General features: G+C 49.6%; 1 protein-coding gene across 7 annotated transcripts in view; it reads left to right on the top strand.

Annotated features, from left to right (window-relative positions):
• The window catches only part of PLXNA4 (plexin A4), a 596,073-nt gene that overhangs the window by 245,722 nt on the left and 337,711 nt on the right, over window positions 1–12,640 (top strand). For all 7 annotated transcript variants that reach the window (XM_082472852.1, XM_082472851.1, XM_082472850.1 and 4 more), the window contains one exon: window positions 1,868–2,050. In XM_082472852.1, coding sequence (XP_082328978.1) covers window positions 1,868–2,050 — 183 coding nt within the window. The remainder of the gene's footprint in view (window positions 1–1,867; window positions 2,051–12,640) is intronic.

Below are 12,640 nucleotides of genomic sequence, written 5' to 3'. Positions count from 1 at the left end.
CTGCCCTGGCTGCTCCCACCACGATAAGAGGGAGGGTGTCGGTGCTCAGCACACTGTCTTCCCTGAGATGAACAGCACCGCTAGGAGAGAGCTGAGGGAACCCCCGCATCCCTGGAAAGCGCAGAGTTGGCCGTTTGCACGCAGCTCCACTGGCAAGAGCCTGCCTGCTGGTTCTCCAGATGCCTCTTCCTTGGGCTGGATTGAAGCCTTTAAAAAATGACACCTTGTATTTTACTTCACTCCTTTCTCTGCAAAGTCCTAAGACGTTTACAGGCATGAGCTCTGTAGGCTTTATGGAAGGAAGCTCATCAAAAAGCAGAGGTTGTTTCCTTCATCTTTATAGCGTGGAAAATAAAAGCACAGGGAGATGGAATGAGTCTTCTAAGAGCGCACAGTTCTTCTGAGAATAAAGGGGAAATCCAGTGCAGGATCCTAGCACCTCGGGGAGATCTTTGCCAACCCAAAGCTGCTCAGCGGAGGGCACTGGAGGCCCCTCACCAGCCATTGTCAAGGTCTTCTACGCTCCCCAGTAGGACTCCCTAGCTGTGACCCACGCTCCCCAGTAGGACTCCCTAGCTGTGACCCACGCTCCCCAGTAGGACTCCCTAGCTGTGACCCACGCTCCCCAGTAGGACTCCCTAGCTGTGACCCACGCTCCCCAGTAGGACTCCCTAGCTGTGACCCACGCTCCCCAGTAGGACTCCCTAGCTGTGACCCACGCTCCCCAGTAGGACTCCCTAGCTGTGACCTACGCTCCCCAGTAGGACTCCCTAGCTGTGACCCTCGGGAGCCTGGAATAAAACAGGGAGAATTTCAGCTAAAATACTGGGGGGTGGGGTGGGGCAGGGAAATGGGTCAAAGGCTTTTCTTGTTGCTTCCCTGACTCCTGAAATTGTCCCAGAGTCAGAAGCAAGAGTTGGGTCAGTGTGTCCCACAGGGTACCTGGGAAAATATTCTCTTTAAGGGATGCTAAGAGGTGTTCCGGTCAAAAAAGTGGTTTAGGGAATAAAATGCTGAGAGAATTTTAAACATATTTCTTCCTAAAAAGACTTTACAGACCCTTCTTGTAACAATTAGCAATGTCTTACATGGTGTTAGAATGCACTGCGTTTCAGTACGTTTCCCAAAATTATTTGCCCAAGGAGCCCGTTTATGGTAGAATATCTTGTGGGACTGGGGTTCCATGGAAGACACTTTGGGAAATGCTGGTGAAGGTATGACAAGGTCAGGCTGCCTGCCCTTCTTCGCCGTGTTCTAAAAGAAGCAGAGAGCCCGAAGTGGGACACAGTGAGGCACCTGTGGCCTGCTGAGTTCATCCACAAACCTTCCACTCCTCCCATTCCTCCTTTCCCCAGCCGATTGTCTGTGCATGTCTCTGCCATGGTGTTGTCGCACATGCGTTAACATTTCTAGTTATCTGTTCCACACATTCGAGTCCTCGTCTGTGTGTCTGCTCAACAGTAAGTGTGTAGATGTGGAGACCTCACCCCCTCACTCCCCAGCAAGGCTGTCTGGAGCCCACGCTCATGGGTGCTGGCCCAGTGCTTTCCCAAGGGATGGTGATGATGGACCATCTAAACTACCAAGATGGTGCCTGGAGGGGTTGGAGGAGGGGCAGAGAGACCACGGCGTATAGTGTAAGGAGACTCCAGGGATCTGTGACTTTTTGCGTGGTCCTGCAACCTACTTAGATGACTGTTGACAGGTTACCCAGTTTCTCTGGAGCTGAGTTTTTCATGTAATAAAGGAGGGATTTATAACAGATGATCCACCTGTGAGGATTCTTCTAGCTCCAGAGTTCTCTGACTCAGTACCTCCACCCATTGCCCTGGTGCTCGCTCTAATTTTTCTCCTTCTTCATTTTCAGCTCTTAACCATTGATGACAACTTCTGTGGCCTGGATATGAACGCCCCCCTGGGTGTGTCTGAGATGGTGCGTGGCATCCCCGTCTTCACGGAGGACAAGGACCGCATGACTTCTGTCATCGCATACGTCTACAAGAATCATTCTCTGGCCTTCGTGGGCACCAAGAGTGGCAAGCTGAAGAAGGTAGGACAAGGTGTAGTCATTTTGGTTCTTTCGCCCTCAGGCTGGATGTTCTCTTGCATTCTTTTACTACCTTGGAGCTGGTTGGCAATGATGCAGGTTTGAGCTAAGGAGCTGTGTTGCTGTTGAGGTCGTCAGTGATGCTCTTGTCCTTTCTCTGCCTTCACACGCAGGGTTGCTGTGGGACTCGCAGTGGGTGAGTGTGTGGATCCATCTCTTCCGTTGGGCTGGGGTGCTCCTGAGAGGTGCGTCTCCAGGCTGCTAGGCCATTCTATATACGGTGCATTCTGTCCAACTTGGACTTATGCTTTATGAGGCCTGGGTGGTTGCGGAGGATGGACAGGGGCAAGGGATATGCCTGTTCCTCCCGCTTCAGCCCTTCTAGCTGGTGCATCCATGTGGACTCCATTCAGGGAAACCGACGGAGAAAAGTGTAGAACCTGCTGGAGTAGCTGTTAGGGCTAAGAGCCAAGTCGTGGAACGGGGAAACCCTGCACGTTTTGGGGGCACAGAACTGCCCTAGGGGGGAGTCGAACCGTGTGATGTGGGGACGTGAGTTTTCCTCCTCGTTCTCCAGAAGCTTGCTGGCTTCAGGGGCACTGGGTGGCCTTGGCCCATCCGCCGTGTTGGGGGCCCCTATCTATCCAGAACTATTTTCTCGCCCACCTCTGCTTGGGTTCTCATCTCAGTGAGTTGGTGCTGGCCCCATAGGGTGCCCTCCTTGCTTGGATTAAAAGCCTTTCTAAGACTCTAGGCAGTAGGTCCTGTTTTCTGTTGGCTGATAATTATACTTGAGTCTTTTCCCTGGGAAATATTGATGACTCCATGTGTGGAGGTCCTGCTTGTTTTAATTAGGCTTCCCTTGGAATTACCTGGACATTGTGTGATTCAGATGGATAAAGCGGCACTGCCTGATCTGAAACGGAATTTTGAATTTCTCTTTGCTGTATTTGTGGGTGTTAGCTTGATGGTCAAGGGGAAATGCTCTCTGCAAATCTAGAGACTGTGCCTGTTCTCCCTTCCTACTGTGTGACAGCCCATTTCAGCAGTTGTTCTTTTCTTTAGAGTGTACGTCTCTGTGGAACAGGCAGTGGTGCTGGAGGGGGAGAGGTGGGGAGCAGAGCGTGTGGGGGCTGGGGATGTGTGTGGAGCAGTTGCATGCGTAGCAGCTGGAAGAAGAAACATGTTGGGGAAGCGCCGTGGCGCGCTGCAAGGGGGATGCAGGCAACGCGCCACACATCTGGGATTGCCCACCTCGTCGTACTGCGCTGCCTCCTGTGTCAGGTTAACAAATAATTTGACCGTCGTCCATATAGCTTTAAGAATTACATTTTATGGTCTGCCTTCTGTGAAGAATATATTAAACACAATTGAATGTTTTCTTGCTGCCTTGACCTTCTCGTTTAGATTATTACTCACATGTTGAACGGGGTTCACAGACGCCCAGGGAAGATGCTGCGAGGTGTAGGTGCATTGTATTTGATCGCTGTAGCCTTCCCGGCTCTTCTCCTAGCGTACCTTGTCACTCAGCACTTCCAGATGCTGCCAGGAAGTGCTGGTCCACATCAGCGCCTTTCTCCCTCCCTCAGTCTGTGGCTTCCAGCTTTCAGTGAGCTAGGAAATCAGATAACCAAGCTTGCTGAAATTGTGTCTGATAAACCTCAGTATAAATCGAGGAGGGAAGTCCACGAGCTGTAGAGCAGGGACCATGGGGATGTTTCCGTTAGTTGCTCAGATGACTTCATTCTTCACTAGGAGTCAAGGAATTTGATTTGCTGGCAAGGCGAAGTCTAAATACCAAAAGCATTCCCATATACAGTTCACACAGTGAAATGTCTTGACTTGCTTTGCTTGCTCTGATGGGTGAATAAGTACTGTTGAGGGTAAATAAGTAAGCAAGGAAATTTGGGGTGCTTTAGCTCTTGTCTACACTGAGCCCAATCTCAGTGCAAGGGAGAGGTGACTTCCTGCAATGTGCTGAAAGATGCCCACCCCCTAAACTTCCTACCAGGTGCCAGAGGATCCTTCGCTTTCTGGCCAGACCAAGTAGACCCTGTAGAAGGTTTTTTTTTTTTTTTTTCTGCTATTGTCTGAGCTGGTTGGTATATGGTGTCAGTGAAATAAACTTTGAAAATTAAGTGCATATAACAGAACAGAAAGTTGTTTTCTCTTGGCGGCGGGGGGAAGATGTTTCTTGGCCATGGCTGCATCGTAAACCCAAGACGGTCGACTTGCAAATGTGTGCTCTTGGTCAGAGGCTGGACAGAGGCTCATGGGGGCTGGCTCCCTCTCCCCTGTGGAAGCCGGCCTTCTGATGGGAGGTGAGGGTGCAGCCCATCTCCATGAGTGTGGGCTGAGGACACCTCCGGGAGCTTGGGCAGGCCAAGCGCACACAGACATCCCTCATGGGGCAGGCTGTGGGCAAAGCCTTGCCTTGAAGTGTCCCCAGAGGTCAGCCAGGCCAGCAATGACAGGCAACACCTGACTGGGAGCCTTGGGACTTTATAAACCGTGGGCTGGCCTTTCTCATCTTTTACTTTGCAGGGGGGGTGGGAGGGCTTATATAAGAACAGTTCTGTTTCAGCCACCTGGGACATTACATTTAATTTCCAGAACTATAGTGGGACTGGTGAAGCATAAACATTTGAGAGGTAAGACCAGAGGGTCATGTGGTGGGGAATGAGCCAGGGGCCCTCCCGGGGAAAGCCAGGCCATCAGGGCAGCCAAACTTTCTGCTCCACGAGCTCAGAGCGGGAGCCTTTTTAATAGTGTAGCTGAAGCTCAGCTACCCTCCTGCAGACTCAGCACAGCTGGCCCAGGGGGACAGTCTGAGTTGGTAGAGGAAAGCCGGGCCGCCGAGTCTGTTGTTTGAAATAATAAAAAGCGAAACTGGCCAGTTTATTTATTTTTTCTAAACAATAGAATTTCCCAGCACCCTTGCTTGCTGAGCACCACTCCCCTTTCCTTGTAATAACTCTGCCTTGCTTTTCCCAGAGGTTATCAGGACCCCATTCACCTTTTGGGCAGAGGCCCAGCCATGAAAAGCTCTGGGACTGCAGGAGGACTTAGCAGGAAGTTTTGTGAACTACTGAAACCAGGGGGCGAGAATAATGGAAATCACACTGTCGCCGTAATTACAGAGCTGGTTTCTCTGAGCCCTGTAATAATCTCCCGTGTGTATCAAGGGCCTCGCAGAGTTCTCTGCAATATGACAAGGGACTCAAGGTGGGAAGGCTGGGTGGGAGGGGGTTGGGAGGTTTGCTAAGAGTAAAGGAGTTTGCTGTGAGTTTCAGGGCTCCAGGAGCTAGACTGTAGCTATCCACGGGCTACCCTCAAAATTACTGCCTTTTCATTTTGTGTGAAAGGTGTGGGTCCCCATCATCTGCGACCTTGTCTCTGATGACCGTAATTTCACTCCTTTAGTGCACACATCACATGAGGCAGGGGGAAAGGAGGTGAGGAAAGTACCAATTTGGACGTCTTATTTTTTCTGATGTGTGTGTGCTACAGCTGGCATTGGCATCCTTTTCCGTGGGCTGTTAAGAAATGTGGCACATAAATGCTCCAGTCATCAGGAGGTGCCTGGGAAGTTAGGAATAAGTCACAGACTATTGCAGTTTCAACTATAGGGAAGACTCTTAAGGCAAACACCATCCTGATTTGCTTTAAGATGTCCGTATAAATCTGGAAAACTTTGAACCAGCTTGGGGTAACGAGGTCAGTGTTGCCTCAGAAGGACAAGATCTCTTTGCTTGAATATTCCAGCCAGAAGTCCACCCTGCTTTCTCTGTCTCTGTTACATTTTTACCACTAAATGATCATATTTTATGGCTGCTGTTCAACAGTGAATTACTGCCTGCCATTAGTGGGAGAGTAATGTTCATTGTGAACCAAAACATCATAAACTTCTCCTTGAGGTGTGCTTGCTCCTTTCATTTTGTGATTGCATCTTTCTTGGGTGTTTTGTTAGGCTGAACTGCTCACGCGAAGGGGCAGAACACTTGGTGGATGTTGGTTAAGCAGAACCCTGGCGGGCCCTGCTACTGGCTTGTAGTAGGATGTGTGTGTGTGGGCATGTGAGCACGCACATGGGCAAACCACCCCATACCAGCCCCTCTGGATAGGAATTGGGTGTGTGTCAGCATGGAAGGTCAATAGCAGTAGATAACACAAAGTCATTCTTCTTGGGAATTGTCATGCAGATTAATTCAGTCTTCCCAATTTTTTTTTCTTGAGCCTCTTTGAATTTTTTTTACATTTTATTTTATTTTATTGAAATATAGTGGATTTACAATGTTGTGTTAGCTTCAGGTGTACAGCAAAGTGATTCAGTTATACATATCTATCTATCTATCTTTTCTTTTTTTCAGATTCTTTTCCCTTACAGATTATTACAAAACATTGAGTATAGTTCCCTGTGCTATGCCAATAAGTAGGTCCTTATTGGTTATCTATTTTATATATAGAAGTATGTATATGCTAATCTCAAACTCCTAATTTATTCCTCCCCTGCCTTCCCCCTTTGGTAATAATAATAAGTTGTCTATGTCTGTGGTTCTATTTCTGTTTTGTATATAAGTTCATTTGTATCCTATTTTTTAAAGATTCCACACATAAGTGATACATATGATATTTGTCTTTCTCTGAGCCTATTTGAAATTGATTTGCTCACGTTCCATAGGCCCTGACCATGGGTCCAGAAAGGCAACCAGCCAGAGGTGGAGGGAGACCCACCTGAAGCTGTGTCGTTCTGAACATAAGTTCTCAGGAATGGGTGCTGTATGTGTTTCTGTAATGCTTGAGTCACAGAGCAATACCAGATCAGAGATGTGCGGCCCCTGCCCTGCAACTTCCTCAGTGTATCTGAGAATTCTCCTTAATATTCACCTGGAAATTTAAATCAACTTTAACTAAAAAGAGATTCATGCCACGGGAGGCTCTCCAGATGGCTACAGACATCACAAAATCCAATAGAGATACAGCTGGAACTCCAGCTTGCCCAGGGCCCTGCCATCAGAGCAGAGGCTCAGTGTACCTGGTGTAGGGTTTGGTCAGTTTGCTCTGACATGTTAGGATTTTCTCAAACCAGAGCTGCTGGCCAGTTTGCATGTGTTTAGATACCCAAGCAGAAGAGAAATATGGAAGAATCAACGCTGGACAATTTCCATTATGGGAGAAGTCCATCAAAACTTCTTTTTCTTTTCTTTTTTTTTTTTTTTTGGTTATTTTCATCGTGTTATGTTTTTGCATTTCCCACCCCTGGTTTTGCAAGTAGTAAGCCTGTATAGATCTTAACCTGTGCGTTAAGTGAGGGGGAGGCTGAGGATGAGGGTGTCGTAGACAGAAGAGCACAGCAGATGTTCCAGGGGGGCCCCCTCCTTCCTCTGACTTCACATCTGAGCAGGGACAGAGAGACAGCTGTTGGGTCCTCAGTCCTTCAAGCCTGGGGATCCTGGGACTGGCCTTCAGACCAGCTTCGCCTTGTGCCCACCTGTCCACTTCTCACGGTCCTCCTCCCACCTCGTTTCAATCTCCTCCGCTAGGTCGTAGGCCTTTTTGTCCACGTTGTACCCAGGAGATATGGAAACCAGCTAAGCTTGGCAGTATCCTCTTGGGTATATCTTATATTCTTGAACAATATCAAGCCCTCACTCAATCATCCTTTTTGTGTAAATGTGTCCTCACTGGCGCTATTTTCTTATCCTTTCCTACTTTTCACTACTTGGCTCTGAGGCTTACCCACTGTCCCTGCAGGTCCCTGGTAGGGATCTCAAGTGGTCACCAGTGCTGACCTGAGTGGGGTTGGGGTGGTGTCCTCCCAATTTCACATCTGCTGCAGCCCCTCCCAAGGCAGTTCGATGCCAAGAGCTGGGGCTTAGACTCATTCTCCTCCTGGTGTTCTCTTGAGACACACTTTGAGATCCCCAGAAAATACTACCCTGGGAACATTTGTCGTTCTATTTTCCAAATGATCATTGCTAGTGCACATGATTTAAGGAGATGGTTTTAGGTGAGCTTTGCCAGTTCAAGATTAATTGATACATGTGTGCCATTTTTTTTGAATCATATGTGCGTGTGTGTATATATATACATTTGTGTAGAATGATCCTGATCATAAATTAAAACGCAGACATGAAAATTGAAGAAAGTGCTGCAGAAACACCCCAAATCATAGAGCGCACTCAGTCAGCTGATGCTCAAATGCCAGACGCGCTGGAGGAATTCATCCAGTGACACATGCAATTGAAGTAAAATATTGTGCTTTACAAGAACGTATCATTAAAATGAAAACTAGCAGCATATCAGGAGTCTGGCCATGTAACCAAGACAACAAATATGGGAAAGGATAAAAGACATGATGTACCAGAGGAAGAGGGAGGAAGCAGAAGGCAAGAGGAGGAGGTGGGCCCCCAGCTGTAAATGGTCCCCTCACTGTTGGGCTCATAGCTGATAGACTCTGGATGGGAAGAGAATAGAATCCAGATGGTGATACCAGTGGCGGCTCTCAGCAAGGACAGGACCACGGATGGGGGAGGCAGTGGTGGCCAGATTGGCTCAGAGCCCACCAGCTGAAGCTCTGATTGGGGGTCTGCTTATAGCTCCTACGTGTTCTCAAATGACTTCCTGTGAATGTGGCCACTGGGCTTACTTCCTGGTGGTGTCCTGGTGCTCTTTCCAGAGGCTTTGGTTTCTCATAGAGGCGTTCACAGTGACTTCTAAAAGAGCTCCGCAAGTCTCCCGCGTTCACTCCATGCCTTCTATCCTGTCCCCAGGGGACACAGATGTATTGGTTATGGATTGATGTGTAACAAATGACTCTGAAACATAGAGGCTTAAAACAACACTTATCTCACAGGGTCTGTGGGGCCGGATTCCAGGCCCGGCGTAGCTAGGTCCTCTGGCTCAGGGTTGCACACAGACTGTAGTCAAGGTGTTGGCTGGGGCAGCCACCGTCTCCAGGCTCAAGGACGGACTGGGAGAGGATCCTCTTCCAAGACCAAGCACGTGGCAGTACAAGGCCTCAGGTCCTCACTGGAGACATCAGTCCCTTGCCATGTGGGCCTCTCCGTGACGGCCGCTCACACCACGTGGCAGCTGAGAGAGAGAGAACCAACAAGAGACGGCGAGCATGATGACAGCCAGTCTTTTTGCTAATTTCAGAAGTGTCATCCTGTCACTTTCGCATCATCCTATTCATTAGAAGCTAGTCACATGGTCCAGCCCACACTCAGGGGAGGGACGTCCACAAAGCAGGAATACCCGGAGGCAGGGGTCATTGAGGTCATCTTAGAGGCTGCCTGCCACACGAGGGCTTTGTTTCTGGGCCATCAAGGACACCGGAACCAATATTTTTAAAGGTCAAGTTGAGCTTTAGTGATATAGTAAGGGGCAGAGCCCTGCTCAGGAACCAAAGTGGCCCCAGCTCTAAATCCTGACTGCTGGCTCCCAGAGGTTTTGATTGACATAGTAGGGAACCCAGAGGATGAGCAGGAAGGGGTGAAGTGGCCTGCCACTCCCACAGAGCCAGAGGGTGCCGCACCGTTCTCAGCAGGAGGTCTGGGAGCACGTGGGGGCCGTCCTGGGGGCTCTGCTGATCTTATGGAAACAGTGGTGGTTTATGAGGGTGGATGAGAGAGACTTACGTTTCAAGTCGGGAACTGATGAGAGCTCTGTGTCCATGGAGAATCCATGCCTCCTGACTCTGATCTCTTTGAAGGATCACCTAGCTTTTAGGAAAGGGTCATTTTCCTGTGAATAGAGCTGGCAGGAAAGAGGATGAGAAGGGAACTACTGTGCTTCGAACACCTCGTAGGTACCAGGCACTGTTCTAGGTGCTTCCCTTGTGTTATGTACATTGATCGTCTCACGTCATCCTCAGTGTTTCCTTTTGGGGTAAAGACTGCAACCTCCATTTTACACAGGAGGAAAGGAATTAAGTAACTCGCCAGAGTGCACACGATTTGATCTGAGGTCTGCCTTCATTGATACAGCCGTATCATGGGCTCCACCTGCAGCTGTGCTCTCGGGCTCTGGGTAAATCTCACCTCCACAACTGGGAGAGTTGCGCCTCCTACCCTGGGCCAGCGCACCCGTTGGCCAGAACCTTCCTACCTTCCTTTCCTTCTTTCTGCGCTGCCCTGGCTCAGGGCCCCAGTGGATGGTTGTAACGGAATTCCCCACTGCAAGGCGCTCCCCACTTTAATTTCCTGTAAATTGTGCCAGACTCATCTATCTAAAACAGCTCCAATTCTCTCACTCTCCTAGTTAAAAATATACATATATCTTCTCCTCCAAGCGTCTGTGGCTCCCATTGCCTGTCATCCGCCTGCACGTCAGAGGTCCAGCCACCCTGGGGACACAGGTCTTCCAGCTCAGCCCCTCAGCCCTGCACACTGCCTGGCCCCTCACGTTTTTGCTTTTTATTTATGTATTTTTTAATTAATTAATTAATTTATTTATGGCTGCGTTGGGTCTTCGTTGCTGCGTGCAGGCTTTCTCTAGTTGCGGTGAGTAGGGGGCTACTCTTCGTTGCGGTGCGCGGGCTTCTCATAATGGTGGCTTCTCTTGTTGCAGAGCACGGGCTCTAGGCTCGCAGGCTTCAGTAGTTGTGGCTCGCGGGCTCTAGAATGCAGGCTGTGTAGTTGTGGCGTGTGGGCTCAGTAGTTGTGGCTCATGGGCTCTAGAGCGCAGGCTCAGTAGCTGTGGCACATGGGCTTAGTTGCTCCGTGGCATGTGGGATCTTCCCAGACCAGGGATCAAACCCGTGTCCCCTGCATTGGCAGGTGGATTCTTAACCACTGCGCCACCAGGGAAGTCCCGCCCCTCACATTTTGAGTCTCAAGGGTCCCGGCTAAATTGAAATACCAAGGAAGAGGCTCCCACCTGAGAGACTGTGGGGTTCCCACCTACACAGCAGCTCTCATGTCACCAACCTCCCTCCATGGACACCTTCCCTCTCGAGGGGCAATCATGCTGGAGCCCATCCCACAGCAGAGTGGGCAGTGGCCTTGGGGAAGGGCCCGAAGTTTTCCGGGAAACAAGCTGTGCTTTTCCACTTACCGCTGACCTGCCACCCAGGACTCATTTGGGGCGTTTGTCTTTGGGGTTCTCACTAGAATTCTCTCTCCGAACAGCCTGTGGGACTGTGTGTAGTGGTTCTTGATTACTCTTCCTGTTGCAGCTCAGCCAACATCCCTGTCTTTACTCATCTGCTAGACAGCTGCAAACTGAGTCATGTCCCATCACTGCTTGGCAAGTCCCCTGCAGCTGAGGACCTAATTATACCGTCTCCTTAGACCCCTGGTCATTTTAGCACCTACCTCCACCAGTCCCTCCAACCTTCTTTTTCCTTCTAAATGCCGGTCTCCTCCACCCGAGCCTCTTGGCTTTTCTCTGTCCTGGACCTGCTCACCCCACATTTACTCTCTCAGCTCTTAACCTTTGCTGCCTGTCGCTGTGCAGCATTGGACTCTTGACACAGGCAGGTCCACTCTCAGATGTTATCTTGACGAGTTACCCCGGATGCCTGTGGGGTAGTAAGTCACGAGGCAGCTCTGGCTCCATGATTTCTTTATAGATTTGGTGGCTTGAGGGACACTGTGATCAGATGGTTTACTCTGTTGACCTGCTTTGCCCCGTTGGTGCCCGTGTGAGTCTCATTAGGAAAAGTGGGCCAACGAGTGGGTCCATGAGCAGTGGGTGTTGGCTCAGGGGTCCTCCCCCCTCCACAGGCTCTCCCTTCCTTAGGGCCACTCTCTGGCATCCCCAGTGCCTCCCCTCATCCTAGTTTTTCCGCTGGGACCTCCTTTGAGTCCCCTTCCAGAAGGTTCCTCCCCCTTCTCCCCCAAGGCTCCAGAGGTCTTGGAAGCAAGCAGGGTGGAAGGGATGACATACAGGAAGAGGCTCCCCCATTCCGCTCTCGCCAGGGAGATGGACTGTCTTTCTGCTTAACCACTCACTTCTCCCACCAGATTGAGAGAGTGCCGGGGCTGGGGGAGCTGAACTTGAGAGTACCCTCAATGAATGGTTGGACTTGAGAGACCAGGACGATGCTGAAGCCACCTTATGACCCTCTCTCATCACTGCATCCACGAGTTACACCAAATCCTGCTGCTTTCCAGGTCTTCCCAGCGGGAATCTCAGTTGCCAAGTGTTGTTTCAGGCAGGATTATACCTAAGATCACGTGGGTATCTTACAGGCTTTGTGGTTTCTGATAACAGTGAAGGTGGTTAGATACATTTGGTTCATTCTTAAAGATCTGTGAGTGGATAAATTCTTTAACTTGGTCCTTCTGCTAACTTGCCAGCATTCCCCGCAGTGTTCGTTCAGCTCCTTCCCTTTCGTCCTACCTTCCCCAAAAGAGCACAGCATTTATCCATGCTTTTCTACCAGATACAGGATCCCTTTACAGATATTTTTCATGATGGGTGCACAGGCTTTTTGAGAAGTTGTATGTACTTATAACCATATTTTAAGTGCTTTAGATGAGCATGCATAGAATGTCTTATTTAATCTTTATGATTAAAGCTCTTCTGGGTCTTCCCCCAGACATACCAGGCTTGGGAGAGGAAGTTAAGATTTTAAACCTCATT

Source organism: Balaenoptera physalus (genome assembly GCF_965194825.1).
Source record: "Balaenoptera physalus genome assembly, chromosome: 8".
In the NCBI taxonomy this organism is placed as follows: domain Eukaryota; kingdom Metazoa; phylum Chordata; class Mammalia; order Artiodactyla; family Balaenopteridae; genus Balaenoptera; species Balaenoptera physalus.
The sequence above is the reverse complement of the archived record's forward strand: the minus strand, read 5'-3'. Positions and strand labels throughout refer to the sequence as shown.